At 35.9% G+C, this 23307-nt stretch overlaps 7 protein-coding genes and 1 pseudogene across 8 annotated transcripts; 5 read left to right on the forward strand and 3 right to left on the reverse strand.

Annotated features, from left to right (window-relative positions):
• The first annotated feature begins 452 nt into the window (after positions 1–452).
• Positions 453–1344, forward strand: LOC106362182 (14 kDa proline-rich protein DC2.15). Its single transcript, XM_013802024.3, has one exon. The coding sequence runs from the start codon at positions 642–644 to the stop codon at positions 1053–1055; it is 414 nt and encodes a 137-aa protein (XP_013657478.2). The 5' UTR covers positions 453–641; the 3' UTR covers positions 1056–1344.
• Positions 1345–6738: 5394 nt separating this feature from the next.
• LOC106360242 (neurofilament medium polypeptide-like) lies at positions 6739–7534 on the reverse strand. 2 transcript variants are annotated; one of them, XM_048738239.1, is made up of 3 exons: positions 7377–7534; positions 7019–7249; positions 6739–6973 (listed from the first exon to the last, which is right to left on the reverse strand). In XM_048738239.1, the coding sequence occupies exons 1-3, from the start codon at positions 7389–7391 to the stop codon at positions 6875–6877; spliced, it is 345 nt and encodes a 114-aa protein (XP_048594196.1). In that variant the 5' UTR covers positions 7392–7534; the 3' UTR covers positions 6739–6874. The 2 variants fall into 2 exon arrangements, with proteins under 2 accessions (XP_048594196.1, XP_048594195.1); XM_048738238.1 differs by having other exon boundaries at positions 6739–7249.
• Positions 7535–9421: 1887 nt separating this feature from the next.
• Positions 9422–12358, forward strand: LOC106360240 (rho GDP-dissociation inhibitor 1). Its single transcript, XM_013799824.3, has 5 exons — positions 9422–10782; positions 11012–11078; positions 11354–11578; positions 11679–11803; positions 12160–12358. The coding sequence occupies exons 1-5, from the start codon at positions 10600–10602 to the stop codon at positions 12229–12231; spliced, it is 672 nt and encodes a 223-aa protein (XP_013655278.2). The 5' UTR covers positions 9422–10599; the 3' UTR covers positions 12232–12358.
• Positions 12359–12692: 334 nt separating this feature from the next.
• Positions 12693–13365, forward strand: LOC106360239. The gene has a single exon (XM_013799823.3). The coding sequence runs from the start codon at positions 12892–12894 to the stop codon at positions 13231–13233; it is 342 nt and encodes a 113-aa protein (XP_013655277.2). The 5' UTR covers positions 12693–12891; the 3' UTR covers positions 13234–13365.
• A 325-nt stretch (positions 13366–13690) lies between these two features.
• LOC106360249 (BAG family molecular chaperone regulator 5, mitochondrial-like) lies at positions 13691–14778 on the reverse strand. Its single transcript, XM_013799835.3, has one exon. It carries the CDS (start codon positions 14588–14590, stop codon positions 13949–13951), a length of 642 nt encoding a protein of 213 aa, XP_013655289.2. The 5' UTR covers positions 14591–14778; the 3' UTR covers positions 13691–13948.
• A 215-nt stretch (positions 14779–14993) lies between these two features.
• Positions 14994–17737, reverse strand: LOC106360248 (leucine-rich repeat extensin-like protein 1). Its single transcript, XM_013799834.3, has one exon. The coding sequence runs from the start codon at positions 17541–17543 to the stop codon at positions 15231–15233; it is 2313 nt and encodes a 770-aa protein (XP_013655288.2). The 5' UTR covers positions 17544–17737; the 3' UTR covers positions 14994–15230.
• Positions 17738–19271: 1534 nt separating this feature from the next.
• On the forward strand, positions 19272–23256 carry LOC106360236. The gene is made up of 2 exons (XM_013799821.3): positions 19272–20346; positions 21157–23256. The coding sequence occupies exons 1-2, from the start codon at positions 19908–19910 to the stop codon at positions 21660–21662; spliced, it is 945 nt and encodes a 314-aa protein (XP_013655275.3). The 5' UTR covers positions 19272–19907; the 3' UTR covers positions 21663–23256.
• On the forward strand, positions 22175–23256 carry LOC106360246 (annotated as a pseudogene).
• Positions 23257–23307: the final 51 nt, after the last annotated feature.

Raw genomic sequence — 23307 nt, forward strand, 5'->3', positions numbered from 1 at the left:
AATGTAGAGGAGATGAGAGAAAATGAAGTTTTTTGGGTTATAATGAGAAAAAAAGTGGTTGAAAATTGAATTCTAGAGCTTTAGAGCTCAAAAATGGTGGTTCATGGTGGTTGGAAAAATTGATGATGATGGCATTTTTGTAAATAAGAAGAAATGGTTAGGGTGTATTTGATTTTTTGTTAATTTCGAAATTAATAAAAAAATAAATAAAAATGGCAATTTTGTGAATAATTCAAAAACATAAGGATAGTATGGAAATTTTATTGATGAATAGTATGGACAAAAAAAAAAGGGTTGGTTTTGGATTTGACTTGAAAATATGGATTGGTTTTGAAAAACACCCAATAATAAATTTCATATATATATTCATATACTTCAGAAGTTAAAAAGGAAAATATTTCAACTTCCTTTTACGTTTAACTCGTTCAACTTTTATTTAATTGTAATTTCCTTTTATTTTATTTTTAATAATTTTAATCATCAATCATATATTCACTTTCTTATAATAAAAAATGACCCCATAATATATATTATGGACGCTCTTGTGCTTCCTTGAAACCATTATAAAAACCTCAATCCCTTCGTTTACTCCACACTCAATTCACCCACAACATAGCTAGAGGAACAGTGTCTTCTAAAAAATGGCTTCAAGCTCCATAGCCCTTTTCTTGGCTCTCAACCTCCTGTTCTTCACAACAATCTCCGCATGCGGTAGCTGCACCCCTTGCGGAGGAGGTTGCCCCTCTCCCAAGCCGAAGCCAACTCCTAAACCAACGCCAAGCCCTAGCTCTGGCAAGGGAAAGTGCCCTAAAGATACCCTCAAGCTTGGTGTCTGTGCCAATGTGCTCAGTGGCCTCCTCGACTTGACCCTCGGAAAGCCACCGGTCGAGCCATGCTGCAGCCTCATCCAAGGACTCGCTGATGTTGAAGCGGCCGTTTGTCTCTGCACCGCTCTGAAGGCTAACGTTCTTGGAATCAACTTGAACCTCCCAATCTCTTTAAGTCTTCTCCTCAATGTTTGCAGCAAACAAGTTCCTCCTGGCTTCCAGTGCTAAGCAACCGTATCATATGTAATTTCAATACACGAATGTGTATATTTATCTTCTTGTTTTGGACATACAAGGTGATTCTATTTACTCTTATTATTGTGTCCCTCTATATTTGTGTTCTTATTACAGTCTTATTGTTATGGGGTTCATTGGAGCCAAATCGTGTCTCTATCTGGATGATCCTTCAGATTCTTGAAGTTCACAGTTCCATTATTTTTATTTCATGTTACTCTTATATTGGGGTAATTGTTGTATTATGATCCTATGAATTAATAAACAAATTATTTTTATGTTATGCGTTTTCTACGGTTTCAAATGTGTATACGAGTACTAGAAAAATATTTCTTTGCTTTGTGTCTACAGATTGATCCTCAAAAGGATCAGATCTTCTCAAAACTGTTTGTTGTTTTCAGTCGTGGCATAAAATAGGGAGAACTTTTAAACCCTCACCATCATTAGTTCAATTTAACTTTTGAAAGGAATTCCAATATAATTGTTCATAGAAGTCGCAAATTTCAATGAGTTTCTTATCGTTTATATATACTTTATCATTGTTGCACAAAAAATAATAATACACTCTATCATTACATGCACTTTATCCTGTTGTTAACTGTTAGAACAAATTGATGTCATATGAGTGAAATATTTTAAGCCAGATGTAATTTAATACGAGGAAACATACAGTAGATTAATATCTGAATTTGTGGCAATTACAAATAAGTAATTCAAGAACATTATATATACCCATTCAATATAAAATAGAAAGCTGATTACTAAACCATTATAATGCCAACAAGTTATGGGTGGTTACTTACTTACTTACTGCAAGAAATTGTACATCACGAAAATCTTAATTTTGAAATCTAGACAATGAAAAATACACATTAAAGACGATAAACACCTATGCACATACATAGTCAGTTGCCGGATATATCTTGTCGTATCCTAATTTGATATAAGCCTCAATAAAATAAGGTTTGGTTATTCTTACTGCATGGATCTTTCAGAATAAGAAAAACAGTCACGCTACATCATCGAGATAACATACCTAAAGATACATGAGTCAACTCAAAAAACAATCAATTAAATACAAAATTTACAGAACTAACGATTAGATACTTCTTTTTAAGTATCAATGAGATATAACTCATAAATGAACTGAAAAATTAGGATATCACTCTGGGAGCATCAAATCCTATAAAATTTTGCAGTCTCGAAACTGCGAAAAAAGCATTGCAGTTTTATTAAATTTACCCTTTTCGACACTAAAAACTTTGTTTATAGTTAAATGCCAGTTTATTTTGCGCCACGAGTACAAGAAAATATCTTAGAAGACACTCTGTCTCAAACTGTCGTCGGGCGGGGCTGACGTTTCTATCAGTCTTCAAAATGTTGCGTCCTTATTATCATTGTCTTCATGCTAAGGCATTCAGTGCATCTTTTTTTTTTGGCAAAATGGCATTAAGTGCATTAAATACCTTATTTACAAAATTACAAATGAAATACATTTAGTTATTAATATCCTGCAGATACAAATACATATAATATACTCTCCATTCATTTTAGAAAGATATTTTCATAACACTTTTATTAAATTTGTAATTTTGTATCGTAAAAGTATCATATTCTATGATAACTAATATTCCTTTTTAGTAATTCAATAAACTTAAATAATTTTATAAAATTTATTTTATTACTATCAAATAATAGAAAGTTTATAGGAAACATAAAATTTTATCTTTGTAAAACATTTTTTCCCAAACATTTATTTTGTGGAATAGAGGGAGTAAATAAAAACATTTAACAGCAAATGTATTAAGATGTTCTGCTGTGTACGTATGACTAAAAGTCATAACTCATCCGGCTATTCAGTTGTTAAAAAACAAATTAAACTCATCCGGCTATATATTTATTCAACTGGAAACTGTAATTTTGCAAATGAACATATGACATCAACTTCTCCTGGACTTTAACCTACTAAAATTGAAAATAATGAAAAAAGAGAATGAGGTAAGTTTTTTATTTGAGAAAAAAATTAGAACGCTTTAGATATTTTGTATGACACATATGTTAACTATAAATTAGTTAAATTGCTTTTTTACTTTACAAATCAAATTAATAACCAAACTAAAATAAACTAACAGTATTAACATATATATATATATATATATATATATATATATATATATATATATATATATATATATATATATATGTATATATATACATATATATATATATATATATGGATGAGATAATAGAATAATGTTTTACAAAGAAGATGATTTATATATATGTAGTCTTAAATTAAAGCATGATTAATGGAAAATTCTTAGAGTGGATTTTTAGCGCAATATAAGAAATTGTCTCTTAACTTTTAACTAAAAAAACTAAGAACCGTTTTTTAAATATCTTATATTGCGCTAAAAACCTCATCCTAAAAACTCATATTAATCATGATGTTATGAAAATTGGAAATAAAGCTACCAACTGTGAACAAAATGACAAGCACTAATGTAGCTACGCAAGGAGTACATATATGGAGTTTAATCATGTACAGTATTTTGAAGCCAAAAGGTCAATCCTGGAATTATGAACACATGCATTATATTCCATATGACGATCAAATATAAAATCTAAGCGATCGACAGTACCGAAATAGGATCTTTTCCCGTGAATGAAGAATCTAGTGAAGGAGAGAATTAAGAGTAAGTTATAAGATATCTTTCGGTCGTCACATGGGACTGGGAAGGAAGGGAGTGGACACAAAAAGGTGTAATTTTGTTCTGTTTAGTTTTTTTCGGGAGAGTAGTCACTACATTCAATAAAGTTGAAAGATTCCAAACCACGTATGGTCTCAAACCACATGCATTCGAAAGAGAAAATTAAAAGTATCAAATAATTATAATTATATTATATATGTGATTGGTTGCAAAATTATTATTAGTTATATAACACTTAAAAATAATGTTCAGTTGAGATATGCGCGAGTCTTGCTCATGTATATAAATCAATACGTAGCTTATTTGTAAATTTATATACTTTTGCCAATTGTAAATATATATACATATTTGATTTATTGTAAAAATGATGTTAAGAATGTTTGAGGTTCCAATTTCAATTCAGTTGGCCTTCATTATACTTTTGCCAATTGTAAACAAATGTACAATCTGTGTCATCATAGATTTCTGTCACGGTGCATAGCGTGTCAATTCAGAGTTGGATGGTCCCGTAGGAGCAATTATAAATGATATAGATGCATTATGCATATATTGATCCCGTGAACTCTCTTTGTTTTCTTTCGTTCAATAAAAATAGTACATATTGCATATACTGTGTGTTGGGATTGTGAAATCCCGTGTCCAACTCTATCTTATCTTATTAGTACGATATTGTCTACTTTGGGTCTAGGAGGCTAGCCCGCATGGATTTACTTTTGGTTTCCTTCCCAAAAGGCCTCGTATTATTAGAGTTGGACATATCTTTATATATTAGACTTTCCTTTGTCTAATATCTGATGTGAGACTTAACTTGTTATCTCACATTCTCTCCCTCAAGCTAAGAACCACATTCATCTCGTATGTTTTCTTCGGCGAATCATCTTTGGTAACACCTTGTACCAGTAATCGCAGGGCTTTCTTTTTAGAATGTTTCTCCCACAACACATCACAGGTTCCATGATCTTTTGACGTTTCTGCAACATACCTTCTCTTTCTTTTTCTACCCGTTCTTACTTAAAGGGTATTTTAGTCTTCTTGCAGATTTCTCGTCAACCTGCTCTGATACCAATTGTTGGGATTGTGAAATCCCGTGTCCAACTCTATCTTATCTTATTAGTACGATATTGTCCACTTTGGGCCTAGGAGGCTAGCCCGCATGGATTTACTTTTGGTTTCCTTCCCAAAAGGCCTCATACTATTAAAGTTGGACATATCTTTATATATTAGACTTTCTTTTGTCTAATATCCGATGTGGGACTTAACTTGTTATCTCACAATGTGTGTATCTATTAAATTAGAAAGAGTGTGCCAAACTCCATCTGTTAAAATCCAACAGATGGAGAGTAAAGTCTAATCAAATTTATTTGGTAAGACAGAGGAGTAACTTTGAACTTTTTCATTATGTAATGTTTTACGAATTTTCAGACTTTTTGCATTGTTTATTACATTAAAAATCCAACAGTTAGTAATCAACGATAATAATATAATTTTAGGGTTTCGGGTTTTGACCTGATAGCAAAGTTGTATGACCTCTATAGTGTAATTATCGCGACCAGAAATTCGTAGCAATTTTTTTGTTTAAAATAATTGGTAACAGTTTCCTACAGTTTTGAACTAATTTGAAATCATTTTTAATTTAAACAGAAATATATATATATATATATGGCATATGTATCGTTGGTTTCATTTTCTCCATACATTTTTTTTTTTTGTCACAGGCATTTTCTCCATACATAATTGATGGCATCACATGAGAATTGCAATGTGGGCTTTTGGTGACATTGTTTAGCCTAATTTAAAATCTACTGGTCTTTAGCAAACTGGCTAAATTAGGCCCAAAGTACACACCCTTAACTAAAAAAATTCGCCAAAGTCAATTTCATGGAGTGGGCCGAAACATGACTATAATACTGTATTAGTTGTTGATCTCTCAATGTGCACGCATACGAGTATTAGGTTAACTAGTGTCTACTGTCTACGGGTATCAGGTATTGGCAAAAAAACACAGTTACACTTAGGTGACATTGTGTTGCGTAAACGTAAACGCCACTACGTTAAAATATTGTACGAAAAAACTTATTAATGTTGCATATATTAAATTAAGGGAAATTGCATCTAGTAGCTAAGAAAAAAACCAAAATTCACAAAATGACTAAAATCTCATTCTCTCTCCCCTTCCTATCTCTCTCTACTCTCTCTCTCTCTTAAAAACTAATTTTAGTTTTTTTTTGTTATTTCATAAATAACCCTTAAATTAAATAACAGTTTTTTTTCATATAGCAAACGCAAACTGAAACGATTTTAGGATATGACTGGTTTCCCCGTTACCACCCGCAAACGCAGCTTTTGCGGTTGGTAGCTGTTGTTGGCGTTTTGCAACAATCATTCAAACTGCTCTAAACCGCTATAAACCTCATAAATTCAAAAGTTGGTTCCAGCTAACGTTGTGGTTGCGGGAAGATAATTTTTTTTTCTTAAAACAATATAAATACAAAAAATAAAATATCCAATAAAAATTTTAAATTAAAATTATAAAAATACTAAAATATATATATTATATTTTAATTAATATTATTAAATTATAAATAAAAATATTTTCTATAATTTTAAAAAATTTAAAACTATAACTTTCTAAATATAATTTTTATATTTATTACAATATTATAATTTTTGATATTTTATAATTATATAAAATGTAAATATTGTTAATTTATTATTTAACTGATGCTGTATTTAGTAGTTAATAGTCATAAGTATCCCGCAAACACACTAATTTCTAACTGTGGAACCAGTCGTGCGAATCTATTAAAATCTAGAAACCACAACTACCCCATCCGCAAACTTCCGCAATCCAACCGCGTTTGAACCAGTGAGGCTCTTAGTAATCCATGTTGTTAGTTTGTATTTTTCCGGGTTAAATGTTGGTTTGTACTTTGTAGCTACGACCAAGCATGTAAACAATGTAGCTATTAACAACCGTCAAAACTCCCAAATATATCATTTCATCACAACAAACGATAGAAAATACTTACGAAATTTTGTGAAGTAATATTCTTTTTAACAACGAAATGAGACCAAAGAAGGTAATATATTGTTTCTTCCTCTTTACTCCTCGGCCTTCTCGGCGGCAACTTCCTCAGCCTTAGTCTTCTCCTTCTCCTCCACAACCGCCGGAGTTTCAGTCACCTCCTCCTTCTCTTCTATCTTTGCCTCCTCCACAGCCACCGGAGCTTCCGTCTTCTCTTCTACCTTTGGCTCTTCTGTTTCTTCATCTTTTTTCTCTGCCTCTTCCACAACCACCTCTTTGCTCGTTTCTACGACTGGTGCTTCGGCTTCTTGTTCTTTTAGGGCGGCTGGAGCAGCAGCAGAGTCTGTCGTGGCGACGACTTCTTCGGGCTGTTTGGTCTCTACATCTGGCTCCTCCACTGCCTTTGCTGGTACCTCAACGTTTTCTGCTACTGGAGCAATCACTTGTTCAGCCTGGAAGCAAAGGTACACCACTTAGTAAGTAAAGAGTAAATCAAATCTAACTAACATCAACATGGAAAATTAATTATATATAGAAATTTAGAATCTGAGTATATATTCATATAACTTAATATCATACCACAACAGTGGCCATTTCGATATGACAAAGCGAAAGATGACAGATATAAAGAGAAATAGAAGAGTAGTAAAATGTATCTAATGCTTTGGTGAGTGAAGAGCTTTGATCAAGAGAAGATCTATTTATAGAAGAACCAAATGCTTTATAATAATATTTTTAAAACAAAATATATTTCAAAAATACATTTTTTAGTTCTCAACATTGTCATTAAAGAAACATGATGAATATTGCACATGAAAGCATCTTTCTCATATATTAAAGAACTTATGTGTTGTAAAAAAAAGAACTTATGTACTATTTTACACCTCATGCCACACAGATATATACATATATAGAACTTCATCACTTAACCATGACTCCTCAAGTTGTAATTTTTGTTCTAATACAAAAAATAATTCCTATCTATTAGTGTTTCTAGACTAGTTTCTTCAATGATAATTTGGTTGTTCAAAAAAAAAAGAACTTCAATTCTATTTAAATTAATTATATATGTAATATAATACTTTGAAAAGTGTCTGTTTTGCTCTTCTGTGACTTCAGTGAACGTTACAATAAACTTTCCACGTTAATGTTGAAATTTTATTAAATGGAACGTTATAACTTATCAGGTTAACGTTAAACTCTTTTAGGTAGCAGTCAAACTTGCATTGATTAATGCCTGCAGAAGCATCTTTATCCTATTGATTAGCCAATTGATCACTGTTCTATTCACTAGGTGTGACGTTCGAACTCTACAATGTACGAAGCTTTTTTTTTTGTAAACTATTGATATTAACTTTTTAGGAGCGCTTGGATGTTTAATTTTAGCCGAGTCGTGTGGTATAGATTAGATTGTTCAGTTGCCAAAAAAAAAAAAAAGATTAGATTGTTCTTTTAATAGTGCTCATTTTAAACGAAGCATCGATATGAAAGATACTATACTTTTAATTTATGTTTGGATGGCTACTAAGAGCATCTTCATTCCTACTCTATTTTTTTCTCTAAAATAGAGTAAAAGTAAATATAGAGTAAGAAATGCTCCAACTCCACTCCATATCTCACTTCATAATAAAATTTACTCTATAAATGGAGTAATCTATTTTTTGTTTGTTCATCATTTCATTATAGAGTGAGAAATATAGTAGAGTTGAAACAATTTTACTTCATTTTCACTTTTACTCCATTTTAAAGTAAAAAATGGAATTTTACATTGGAGATGTTCTAACCCTTTAATCTTTCTATCAACATAATGTCAGAATAGTAGAATACTAACTTTGTAATAAAATAAAAGTTCTTAGAATTCATGAAATAAAGGGAGTAATTAATTTATCGACTATGTTAGGTTTTAGAATGTACAATATATATTTAGGTTTTAGTTTTGCAAATATATCGAGCAAATTGCCATTAAGATAATTTTTGTTTCCTCCATTTAAGAGAAGAAAATAGAGGAAACCGGCCACGTACTCACATGATCTGTAAAAGATGGCCGGCCAGCAGAAAAGCTGGTAAAAAGGGTTGGACGGCTAAGATGACCCATTAGTGGGTCCCATTTATTGTATAATTTTGTTTGATAATGAACATAACTAGTAACGCACCCACCAATAATGCACAAGGATGATGTTACATGATCAGAAATTTTAGGTAAGAGGGGGAAAAGAGAGAGTAGACATATGACATCAATATATTAGGAACAATAAGATCAGTAAAAGATTAACACATATATCAGTAGATCACTCGCTTTATAATATCATGTCTTAGAAAACTAGAGATGTATTGAAAAATAAAACGGAATCTTTTTAGACGTGATTGATAAATATTTGTAATGTATATCTAAAAAAGTTGTAAATAATTCACTTTTGTTGTCCCAGTTATGATTAAACGTTCCATGTCTTGAACATGTGTAACGCTAAAGCCGAACACACTTAAGGATGTATACCTATTTTTCTTTCTTGAGAGATATCTGTTTATCTACGTACGTATACGCCGTTGATTAAGAAAGAGTCTAATCTGACGGTAAAGGATTCATATTATTGTAGGGTTGGTTTCGAAAGAAGAAAATCTCTTCATATTTCTAAAAAAAGGGAAGAGGATCTTTTCGCTGCCAAGTTGTTGGCACTTGGAGCTTGACGGTGATGAACTTTTTTGGGTCTCTCTTTTTAAATTAAATTAAACTAAAGAAACTTTAGACCATCATTAATCCCAATTTTTTTAATTGGAGTTCTTAATTTTGATTAAAAAAAACAGTTCTTAGCTTTTTTTAGATTTTAATTAAGAAGAATTAAAAATCGTCTCTTAAATAAGAGATACAAGAGCCGTCTATTAGTCCGGGTTACTAATGCTTTTAGAAGTGTCAGTTGGAAAGGGTCCTGAATCAAAAAATGCTCAAAAAACTATTTGGCCCGACTTCGATATCCACATAGTAACTAGAGTCCAGAAGCAAGATGAGTATCAAACTCGGATGTAGTAGGAATAATAAGTACTCATTAGTTTTTTGTCGTCTCTATGAGACCAACCTCTTGACGTGAATGTGTATATTGAGATGTACTTGCAATCTTCAATGCATGTATATATTCAGATGTACGTTCGTTTGCATAGTTAATTACATTGTATCATTTGATTCTAGAGAATAAATCATGAGAACGGGAAGACTGCAAGTCTTAATTAAGGATCTTTATATGACTTTCACCTTGTAACAACCCGCCATGTGGGAACTATTCGCTCCGTGAGTCCAGACTGGTCCTGCAGGACACCGATACTAATCTTTCAATTATAAACTTTTAATGTTTCATAATTAAGTTTTTAGTGCGTTTGGAGTTCTTCGAACCTAAGATTTGACTTTTTAACAATATTTCCACGTGACAATGTCATCAATTGGTCTGCAAAACCCCTATTATGAATCCACAGGGCGGGTTGTTACAGACCTATTCTCCAAACCTTATATTTAAATATTCCTCAACAAAAAAATACCAAACATTTATCTCTTTCATTGTCTATCTTTTAATTCTCTTTTTCTTCATCTTGTTATTTTCTTCTCATCATAACAAACAAACCCTTTAATTAAACGACTCTCTTTATTCTTTCTGGCTTTTGTTCTTTTTGAAGTTTTTTTTGTTGTCATCTCATTAAACCTGCAGGTTGCATATATATAACCATCTCCAGGAAATCATATCGAATCAAAACCCAACGGTTGAGTTTCTAGGATCAGATTTAAATCAGAGAACCAATAGAGGTCAGGAAAACAAAGATGGGTTTGAAAGATGAGGACAAGAAAATAGAAAAGTCTTCAGAAGAGCCAATGGGACATGGGACCTTAAGCAGAAATAATAGCCACAGCTCTTTGTCTCCAACAGAAGATGATGAAGACGAAGACAAGAATCTTGAACTTGGTCCCATGATCGCTCTCAGAGAACAGCTCGAGAAAGACAAGGTTTGAATTTGATCTCTCATGTTCTGTTTACATATGGCTATGCTGCTAAGTCTAGTCCACAAATGTTATATATTTGTGTTTTTGTTTGCTTGATTAATGCTATATATCTCACCTGTATAGTAATGGGTGAATTTGGTTTTAAAATTTTACATAACAATCTAGTCACTTATTCTTTGGTGCACAAAAAAAAAATCTAGTCACTTATTCTACAATTGGAAAAAATGTTCAGGATGATGAAAGCTTAAGGAGATGGAAAGAACAACTTCTAGGCATTGTGGATCTTGAGGAGGTTGGAGGTAAACCAAATTCCAATACCCGGTTTATATATACGATTACAAATCGTTGTAGTTCCTCTCAAATTTGAGATGTCTCATGTCTCATGTCTAGATTAATAGTTTAAGAGTTAACTTAACATATCATAAGATACGACCAAGGCACAAAAGATGCATTATTTAGCCTTCCATAAATAAGAGTAATTGATCGGTTGGAATTCACTCACAACCCCACACTGAATGTTTTTTAATTGTGGATTTATATATGTAATGTTTTGATAGAATAACAAAATGTACAGAGACTACGGATCCGGTGGTAAAGATAATGAACTTAACAATTAGGTCACCGGATCGAGATGACATGGTATTGACGATCCCTGAAAACGGAAAACCGACATCGAAAGGGCCATGGTTTACTCTTAAAGAAGGCTCTAAGTACACTCTCGTGTTTACTTTCCGTGTGAACAACAACATTGTGTCCGGTCTCCGGTACAGCAATACAGTTTGGAAGACCGGAATCAAGGGTATTTTCATATTTCCACCCACTCGTCTACCAATATCAGTTACAATAATATTTTGAAGCCTTTTCTCTCATTTTTGTTTTTACTCTTTTTCTGCGAGCAGTATATAGTCGAAAGCAGATTTTAGGAACGTTTAGTCCACAAGCTGAACCGTATAACCATGTCATGTTTGAAGAATCAACACCGTCTGGTATGCTTGTTAGGGGCTCCTACTCCGTTAAATCTAAGGTACCAAAAATCAGCCCTTTTTATCATGCATACTATTAATCTATCAAAACTCTGAAATGTCGTTTGTATATACTATAAAAAAAAATTGATGCCACAGAAAGAGCCTTTTCAACATAGTTTTAGTCAAAACATACTTAAATACCATTTCATATTCTGAAAAATTAGAATAACCTCAGTTGCATGCTTTGATTGGCAAATAAAACAGTATTAATTAGTACAGTGGAAAACTACTGCGTTTTTTTTCTTGATAGTTTTTGTTTGCTATATCTCAAAATTACATTGGACAACGATTGCATTTTAATAGTTTTTTCTCTCATGATAGCTACAACTCTTTTTGTGTTGTAAATATATTTCAGTTCGTCGATGACGATAATAAGTGCTACTTGGAGAACAATTATACCTTTGACATTCGCAAGAATTGGCTGTGATGATCCATCACATAAGTTACCCGAAAACATATTAATTGTATTATTCATTATTCTGTTACTATTTGCTCTTTAATTTAAACTTGTTCTTAATTAATGTATGTTCATATATATATGGTTAAATTAAATTTAAAAAAAAAAGAAAAACTCAAAAAAGTTTCATAGAAATTTCATAATTTTACTTTTAACATTTCTATGAGGTAGGTCCTTAGAGAAACCTTGTATTCTGCGCAATTACATATACAATTTTACCAAAATTCAATTGTTGCCAGTGGAATATTTATCTACAGTTTGTCTTATGTTACGGGAAAAGCTAATAAGTATATGTTTTTCTTGTCAACCTGAAACTTTTAATATATGTATATCAGTTGATGTAATAAAAAAGACAGAAGAGAGAGCTTCTTGACAGAAAAAAAAAAAGGATAGAAGAGAGCATTTAAGGACATTGTACACTTCAAGAACAATGAATGCTTTAAATGCATATTGGGGCGCTGCACTATCAAATTCATCTTACTCCTGTCGAAGTCACTAGATACTAACCTAGTCAACAGAGATATTTTCTTATATCTTGACAAAACCTCTATAAAGAAAGCCGATATCATTCTCAAAGATATCAAACCAATTCCAACTTTCTCCCAAACCAGAACAAAACCAAATTTCAACATGAAGAAGACCTACAAGTTTCAAACCCTCTTCTCTTCTCTCATCTTCCTCATATTCCTCTTAACACTCCTCCTGTCGATTTCAAGAACCAACGCCGTCAGCTCCGGTGGTGGCTGCCGACATCCGCCATCACAAAACAGCTGCAAGACATGCATGGCGGAGCAGACGAAATACGACTGCCCTAAGTGCGTGCCGGTGCTCCGATGCATGGCTCGTTGCCTTTGGAGCGGTGTGTCTCAGAGGAAATGCACCACCACATGCGGCGTCGACACCGTCGCCAGGCCGTCGCTGCTGGACTGCAAACGCTGCGTTTCTAGGTGTAAGTGTAGCTGTGCGGCTTAGGAACTAATCGACTTAGTACTCTCTTTTATGTTGAATAACGTGTTAAATGTTAGATCTTTGTCTTTTACGCTATATATGTTGAATGAGACCTATATACTATATAGTTCATATATTGATATATAATCACATATCTAAGAGGCATGCTCAGTGTTAGTAACTCAACTATTTTCTTTTTTTGTCAGCCTGTTAGTGTGTCTCTATTAGAAACATTTTTGCAACTTAACACTGGAAAACTGTCTTGTAAAAAACTTCGATACAACTTAACACTGTAAAAAAGCGAGAAACCATCATCTATGTTTTTCTTTTTTTTTGGTGTAATACCATCATCTACGTTTTTGTGTAAATATGTATATTAATTTGGATAAATTACTATTTTTTTTATTTGACAGCAATCACTATTTAGACCAACGATAACATATTTGTTACATTAATATGGATCCATATTTTGAGTCGGGACTTTTGAGATTGTTATTTAGGGCCGTATTATTCATTATTATAAGGTTCACCAGTCCCTTGGTACACAAAAACACTACGTGACGTTTTCATACGAGGAACACGACACGTAGTCCGTTTACATACTCACAAAACGACGTTAGTAGATTTAACAGAACATAGGCTAACTTAAAGTAGAAAAAAACAAAAGAGAGTTAACTCTTATCGTACGAAGTTGTCGGAAAAAGATAAAAATCTACCGTACGCCGGGAAATTACCGCCGTCATTCTCTAAGAAATCTCTGGAAACATCTGAAACCCAAATACTGAGCACAGAATCTCTCCATCTCATCGCCGCCTCTCTCTCTACACATCTCTTCCTCCACCGCTTCTTCCCAGTACATAGGCCACGCGCCGCCTTGTCCGTCACCGTAGTTAGACCACCACTGATTCTCGTCTTTAGCCTCAGATATCGCGTCGAGTATCTCCTGCATCCCGACGATCTGACGGCTCACCTTCCTCCGAGCTTCCCTGATCGTCGGATCCAAACCAGGAACAGAGTCGAGTTTCAGAAGCAGAGACATCAGCGTCTCGTTCATCCTCAGCCGTTCCTTCTCGTCGCTTCTGATGGCGTCTACAGTCTCCTGCCGTTGGATCATGCTCTGTGCGCGGTTGGCTTCCCGATGGACGGACGAGATCGTTTTGTATAGGCCTCGGATCTTGTGAGAACGGTAGCCGGATTGAATCCGTGCTGCGGCTGTGGCTTTGTCGGCGGAGGCGTTAGTCATGACGGTGGCTTTAGCTGCCGGAGTTGGGGTTTCAATCGGGATCTCTCTGGTTGCTGGAGGGGCAGTATGGTCAGTATAGAAAGTGTGGATAACGGTGGTTGTTGTTGCCGACGATGAGAACTTCCTTGAGCGTTTCATTTTTTTCCTTATGTATGCTTTTTTTTTCTGACGGTGGTTGTTATTGACTCATATATAGTAACTCGTAAGTAATGTTTTTCACTCACGGTTAATTTGTTAAAGACCAATTATTGAAAGTTTCTGTCTAAGCGACCGACCGTTGTTAAAAGACCCATTCACACTCGATGATAAGCTTTTATATAGAAAGTTATTACATTCCGTTGTCTTCTTTATCAAAGATTCAATAATATATAGTATTATCTTTCTTTACACAATCTTTCCTGCAAATAAAGAACATAATTTAATAATTGCTGGAAGTGAATTTTAAGCTGTCGTCTTTGGGATAATGACTGAGAAGCTAACGTCATATTTTCAGTTAAACAATTTGTGAAATATGTGTGTATTTATTGTTACTATTTATACATAAGATTATAAACTGAAACTATATACTCCATTGCTGCTAATGCAGCTCTGTGTTAGAGGGAAAAAAAAAAGAGAGAACAAAATATTCAAAAGAAAAATATGGAAATAAGAAAAACATAATTCAAATGTTTTTTTTTTGTTTAAATCAACCAAACACACAAATCAATGTCTTGCAGCCAAAAGAATATAATTATGAGTAGTTGTAAGGCAATGCATTTTTTTACTCAATTATTTGAAACTAGTAGTATGACGGAGGAGGAGGAGACGAAGCATACGAGACACTTGGAATCGGTGGTAGAGACGTGTCGGAGTAGGAAGGAACCGGTGGTGGTGACGATGTGTATGAATATTCAGGTGTTGGTTCGTAAGTAGGAGGTGCTTGTGTTGGTGGAGGATGGCTTTCTGTACATCCCTTTGCTGGTGGCGGAGACTGGGCTGGTGCATAGTAGTACTCAGTTGGTGGTGGAGGACTTGGTGTTTCCGATGGATAGTATACTGGTGATGGTGGTGGTGGACTTTGTGTTTGTGATGGATAGTATACCGGTGATGGAGGGGGTGGGCTTTGTTCGGGTGCATAGTATACTGGTGTTGGCGGGGGTGGGCTTTGTGTTTCCGGTGCATAGTATACTGGTGTTGGCGGGGGTGGGCTTTGTTCCGGTGCATAGTATACTGGTGCTGGCGGTGGTGGACTTTGTGTCTCCGGTGCATAGTATACTGGTGTTGGAGGGGGAGGGCTTTGTATTTCCGGTGCATAGTATACGGGTGATGGTGGTGGTGGGCTTTGTGTCACTGGTGCATAGTATACAACAGGCGGTGGCGGAGATGATTCAGGACATGGTGGTGGTGGACTTGGAGGTGGTGGAGGTGGAGATGAGTATACGTATGGTGGAGGTGGAGGAGATGAGTACACGTAAGGTGGTGGAGGAGGAGATGAGTATACGTAAGGTGGTGGTGGAGATGAGTATACATAAGGTGGTGGTGGACTTGGAGGAGGGGGAGGTGGAGATGAGTATATGTAAGGCGGTGGTGGACTTGGAGGAGGCGGAGGTGGAGATGAGTATACGTAAGGCGGTGGTGGAGGAGATGAGTACACGTAAGGTGGAGGAGGAGGAGATGAGTAGACATAAGGTGGTGGTGGAGGAGGAGATGAGTATACGTAAGGCGGTGGAGGAGATGGAGATGGTGGTGGTGGTGGAGGGTAAGCTCGAACAGTAGGCGACATCTTGGACAACGGTGGTGGAGGCGGAGAGTATGCTCTCACGGTAGGCGACATCTTAGACGACGGTGGTGGCGGCGGAGAATAAGCTCTCACGGTGGGAGACATCTTGGACGACGGTGGTGGAGGCGACTTGTAAACATAAACTGGTGGAGGAAGTTTCCTCACAACAGGTGACATCTTAAACGTCGGTGGCGGCGGAGAGAAAATATTATAACAACCAAACTTGCTACAATCAACAGGTCGAGCCAACAGAGATAAACACTCCTTAACCGATCTCTGACGAGCCACACCGGTTAAACAGTTCATGGAACCGTTCACAATAGCATCGGCCACCGATAGAGCGGCGCATATAGGAGCACGACCGGTGAAGAAGTTGGAAGAGTAAGTGAAGTTCTCAAGGTTAGGAAGCTGGCAGATACTTGGAGGAATGACTCCAGTGAAGCCATTGTTAGCCACGTGAAGCTCTTCCAAGCTCTTCATGTTACCGACGCTAGCCGGTAACGGACCACGTAGACGGTTCGAACTGACGTCGAAAACCGTCACTTTCTTGAGGTTACCGATCTGAGGAGGTAAACAACCGGTTAAGTTATCGTTAGAGAGGATAATCTCGTTGAGTGTCTTTCCCATTTGACCGATACTTCCAGGTATGCATCCTCCAAGATCGTTGTCCGCAAGAACCAAAGCAGAGACCGGAGAGTTCCCCATGTTCTTGGGGATCCCAAACCGGAACCTGTTATGGTTCAAGAATATAGCGTCGAGCTTTTTATCGAAGAGCTTCCACGGGATCTTGCCTTCGAACTCGTTGTAGCGAAGGTCCAAGAACTTAAGGGACGGTAAAGAGAGGACAACCTTAGGGAACTTACCGACGAATCGGTTGTTGCTAAGATCAAGCTCGTAGAGAAGCTTCATGCGGTTGAATGAGAGAGGAACTTCACCGCAGAAACGGTTTGAGTTAAGGTGGAAGAGAGCGAGGTCACAAAGGAGACCAAGCTCGGATGGTAAGTAACCAGCCATGTCGGCATGGTTAAGGTCAATGCCTGCAACGACTCTTGTTTTGTTGTATGCGCCAGGAAGAGGAGCGCAGTAGATTCCATTGTAGGAGCAAACGTCTGAGCCGTTCCAGTTGGCTGTGAAGTTGAAAGGGTCAGAGAAGATTGCTAGTTTCCATGACTGGAGAGCGATGTATGCTTCACGTAGCTTCGGGTTCTCGAACTTGAGTTTCGGGTCTACTTTGATATGAACACCCAAGCCACTTTCAGCAGCTTTGATCTGTAGTAAACAAAGGGAAGAGAGAAAAAGGAAAAGGAAGATACGAACAGGATGGAGCAGCATTTTTTTTATGGGTCAAGAAACCCACTTTTTTACATATTATGAACATCTATTATCCCTATGTGCTCCATCTTTATAAAACAGTTTAGAAACTCTAGAGTCGTAAGTTCGTAACTCTTTCCATCCTCTAGTTGTCTTTATTTTTTACTGAATTTGTCAATCAGTGACATGGTTACACGTTGAGGAAAACGTAGATGAGACTAAAAAGAGCTGACCTTTGCGCAGAGATGAAACCATCGTCACTGGTTTTCACAAACTTGTATGCACGTTCTGATGATTGAAGAATAAAATAATTAGCCGTCAACGACTGACCAGATAAAATATTATAAAATATGTTTATAACTCAAAATGACAATAATGCACGATCTATGAAGTAGAAACGGTCAAGGAAAGACAAACATGCTCGCACGACCAAATGGGAACAGAATGTAGACGCATGTTTGTCACAAAAACGTGTATACCTATCATCATTTCCCTTGATCTTTCGACGAGCATATATATACCAAGTTTATTCTTATGATTATGAGTTGTTCGCCTGTTGATACATCTTCCAAATGTGAGCAACAAGCATACACTCAAAATAATCCGAATAACGTGATCCTGGCCTCTCTGTTTTCGTTCTTTATAGTGTTTGGAAAGCAACATAGATCCTTAACATATGGACAAGAAATCTTACAGAGACGCTCGGAAAAAAAAGTGATTGTCTGGTACAAGATGATGGCATGAGTTCAGCTAGATGACACAACATCAAAGCATGGAGTATAAAATTATAGAATAAGTTGTGCATTCGTCTGATCAAACCAATTATACGAAAATCAAAATCTGGTGTATATTCTACAGAAAATGAGGTGCACATTAAGGTTAGAATTTCCATGGCTAGAAATCTCCAGAGCAGACTTAGGTACATCGCTATGAAACATTCACTTTTTCCTTCAAATTTAAAATAAGCTATTATCTATAAAATTTATGGCTCCGAACTGCAGAAATTCTCTTTTTTGTTAAGATTCATCTTAAAATACTTAAGGTTTCCAAGATCTTAGAGTTGACATCAAGAAAAGAGAAAGGAGGCACAATGTTGGAAAAGTTTTTATGTATTTCATCTTAGAGGCGATACATCTGTATATAGGTTAAACCAACAAACCTAGTTTCCTAAAAATATAAAGATCACAATACAATACGAGATGTACATAAGGCGAAACACATGTTTATACGTTTTTTGCCTGTTCTGGAGATTGATCCAAGGTGATGCATAGTCTAAAAAATAGATCAAACAATGTCCAACATCGATCACCCTTAACTCAATTAAACGTGAATGCTTGATCAAGTAAAGACGAAACCAAATAAAACAATGATACAGACACCAACCATGGGACCATTATTTAAGTACAAGTAGCATGATCTTTTTTTCATTGTTCTTAGTCAATGATTTCATGCTATATTAGAAGGCCTGGCCAGAGCCTTAAGCCGAATGAGCAACATAGGATTTAGAGGTTGCAAAGCAAGATAATTGATTTGTGGCTTTGAAGATCAGCCCAAATTGTACTAACCAATCAAATATAGGCCCACAAAAACGTCCGAAACGTGTCGAAACAATCTTTTGATGATTGATACTCTGATAATTTGGGGTTTTTATAAGAATAAATCAGAACCAAAGACTAGTGCCATCACGTGTAATGGATAAGCCTATATCCGCATCGAACATTTCCGGTGATAACTTAATATATTCACCTACTTATCGCATGATCAACTTAAAAATAGGAGAAAAAAAATCAAATGAACAAAGATAACCTTAGATACGTTGAACCTAGTCAACTTCTCAGATTCACTGAACCTGGACGTATTTGTGGTTTACTCTACTTCTAGTTTCCGCGTCAGAAGAAGATAATCCAGGGAACAAATCTACTGAAGTGACATAAGTGGAAGATGAAGAAGATCTAAATACAGGTTAACTTGCTTTGGATAAAACCTGTAGTGGAGTTAAAACATCACTATTGTTAAAATTTAACCATAAACTTAATTAGACTGTACCATCTCTCGTTTCCCAAAACAGCACACGATTCACTATGCTGTTTATCGACTAGTTAATGTTTAATTATTCTGATTTGATAAAAGTGATTCGCTTTGAAGTGAATGTATTTGGACGCTATTGAGGCTCTAATTAATCAACCAGAACATCCCAAAACTGTAATTAACTTAAAGGGATTTATGGTTTCTCCGTTAACACAACACGCCGCTAATCCATTATTCACCATCATTTCAGCACCATGTTGTCATTTTTTACCATTTTGTCGTTTACTCCGTCAAATAGTCAAAAGGCTTTGTCAACACAATGAAAACATCACTAAATAAATAGTAAATATAATATTCATGTGTATATATAACAATTCGCCGAAGAGAGGAGAAGCCAGGAAAAGGGCATATAAAATGGTAGAGATTCCGAGAAGAGTTGACATACTCGCTGCGGCTTTTGATGTCGAGGCGGCGCGTGCACGTCTGCCGTGCGATAGCAGCAGCGGGAGCGATCACTTCCCTGATGAGACAGCCGATCTTTGGGATCTGGTCGAATCATTTATGGACAGCGAAGTGAAAGCTTTACCAGAGGATATTCCTATGGAAGATAAAGATGATAAGTCTGACGTTGATGATGATTATGAAGATGTGAAGGAGAGGTTGCGGGAGATTTGTGAAAATCTCAGTGGCGGCGGAGAGCGGAGGAGAATAATTGAGGAGGTAGTAAATGCAAGAGAGTTCGTCGGAGAGAAACGCCTCTTGATGGCTTATTTACGCGACAAAGGTTTCGATGCAGGTACTAACACTAATGCTGTCTTTACTAGGAAATTTACATATTGTATGTATTTGGTTTTGAGGGGAATTGGCTAAGGTTTCAACCTCAAACCTACTTGTTAACAAACTTATTTTTTTGTTAGTGGTTTATCTTATTATCTATATTGATTAAGACTTACAAAGGAAATGGGTGGTTTAGAGGAATATTACAAAAAAAAAAGAATGATCGAGAATTAAGCTGCTCTTGTGATTGGAAAATGATTTTGTCAAGAAAATAATACATTTGAGCTTCAAGATTGGTTGGTAATTTTATTACTAGTAGAGATTTCGTGGCATAAATCGCATGTATAGTAGATTCACATCAAGAAAGATGTATGAATATTGTATAACATAACTCTCTCTACCTTCGTAGTATTTGAAACTGAGTCATATAGTTGGATTTTGTAGCATATCCTTGATTATTATTAAGCTTTTAAGGAAAATTTAATAGGTTGGTGGATCTCATCTGCAATATATAAAAGATGTGTATGTACATATGTGTATTAGTACCATAGTTGATTTTGGTATTTAAATGTGCAAATACTGAAATGAGATGATCCATATGTACTAGATAAACCTGCACGCAAGTAGTAAGTAGGGTTACAAACAATGACTAGGTTGGATCCACATAAACATATAAAAGTGACTACGCTTGATGATCGTATTTTCTTTTAATATTTGAATTTTTTGTACTTGCGTATATAAATGTATGATATCATACTAATGGATACTTTTTATGATTTGTGATTCACATGAGAATATACTAAAATGGAAAGATGAATATATTACATAGGTCTTTGCAAGTCCAAGTGGGAGAGATTTGGTAAGAACACGGCCGGGAAGTACGAGTATGTTGACGTTAATAGAGGAGAAAAGAACCGCTTTATTGTCGAGACAAATCTTGCCGGAGAATTCGTGATTGCTAAGCCTACGACAAGATACCTTTCTCTCTTAGCTCAACTACCACGTGTCTTCGTGGGAACACCTGAAGAGCTGAAAAAGTTAGTGAGAATCATGTGCTTTGAGATAAGACGGTCGATGAAGCGAGCGGAGATTCACGTGCCACCGTGGAGGAGGAACGCTTACATGCAAGCCAAGTGGTTCGGTCACTATAAACGAACCTCTAATGAAGTGGTTACTAGGGTTAAGAGCTGTGGATGTGGACCACGTGTTGGGTTTGAGGGGTTGGCTAAAACGGCAACGTTTAACGGCTATAAAGAGGTGGAGAGGATGAGGCAGGGTTTAAAAGTTGGCCAGCTCACGGTGGCTTTCACCGGCAGTGGGGTGAGGTTGTCATAGTCAAAGAACAAAGCATAGGGCTTTGCGAGTTTATAGTTGTGAGTTTTGAATTACTTTGTAAATATAAGATAAGTTTGAAGTGAGGGGTGTCACAGAAGCAATCATCACCTATTATAAAGTTGTAGATTGTGTTTCTCTTGCAGCGTATATGTTAATTTTTAGTTGGGCCTTTCAGGTTTTGGCCCGTTATTTTTCTGGCCCGACTCCATGTATCCGGAAGTTTAAAATATACAATTATTGGAGATAAACAACTGATAGCATAGTAAACCATACCACTTTAATTACAACTTTACAAGTAGTGGAAGATAATGATATCAAACAAATTTAAAAGTACACTTTGAATTAAACTATTAAACAAATTTCATGAAACTTTCAAAACAAAAGAATACATCCAAATCCCAAGGAGGACTTTGTGACACATAATAGTATAGAAAAACAGTAAAACTCATACAAAACGAAAATATTTAAGCAGTATATTTGTTTCGTAGGCTTTAGTAAACAAAATTGATGTATTTATTATGCACATTACTTAGACCAATTAAATGATGCTGTCGAGTATTATTTGCATGTAGCCTAATTTCATAGTAGCATAGTACAAACTAAAATAACAAAACAATAAAAGAGGAATGAAACAAACAGAAACCTAATGACTTTCGGTATTTAAAGTCTCAATAACATCTTCTTTAATAATGTCTGGTCCCTCTCTCTCCCTCTCTCTTACATACGAAGCAATGAAGAAGCTCTACCGGAAAGGAACCGTACACCCCTCGCCGCAGATAAAATCCGACGACCACCTTCTCTCTCTTCTTCCCGTTGCTATCTTCTCACTAGCGGCGGTTCTTTCTCCAAAAGACCGTGAAGTCTTGGCTTACCTCTTGTCAACAGCCTCTTACTCCAGCAACCGAAACTATACTTCTCGCATGAATAAGACCAAACTCCACGAAAAGTCACGTTTAGACAATCACGCGCCTCTCTTCCACTGCGACTGTTTCAGCTGCTACACGTGTTACTGGGTCAGATGGGACTCTTCACCAAGTCGTCAGCTGATTCATGAAATCATCGACGCTTACGAAGACAGCTTGGAGAAGAAGAAACAAACCAAGAAGAAGAAGAACGTAAGTGGGAAGAAAGATCGGAGAAAGCGTTCAGGGGAAGTCTTCAGCTCTCGCTAGTCCTAGCTTTGGTACAAATGATTCGGAGAGTCTAAGTCAGGTCACTGAGTCTATAGCAAGTTCGTGTGCATGTTCGAGTTCGAGCAAGTTAGTTGAGGGGATTGGTGGTTGCCACGGCGGTTTGGAATCTACGGAAGAGTTCCATGCGGGAGACGGTAGCGAAGAGGCGGAGGAGGAGAAGGGGTCCGTTAGGAGGTTTGTGAGTTTCATAGGTGAGAAAGTTTTTGGTGTTTGGGGGATGAGAATATTTACAAGAAATAAAAAGCTATAAATGTTTGTTGCTTTGTGTTAATTCACTTGGATCTTTGTAGGCCAAACTGTTTGATTACCGAACGTTTTCATGTGTAAGCATTAACTGTACTATAATGCAACAAAATATCATTGTATTTTAACATCTTAATTATATAAAAAAAGATAGTATAGTTGGCATTAGCTGTACTATAATACAACAAAAACATTATTGTATAACATCT

Source organism: Brassica napus, chromosome A8 (genome assembly GCF_020379485.1).
Source record: "Brassica napus cultivar Da-Ae chromosome A8, Da-Ae, whole genome shotgun sequence".
Taxonomy (NCBI): domain Eukaryota; kingdom Viridiplantae; phylum Streptophyta; class Magnoliopsida; order Brassicales; family Brassicaceae; genus Brassica; species Brassica napus.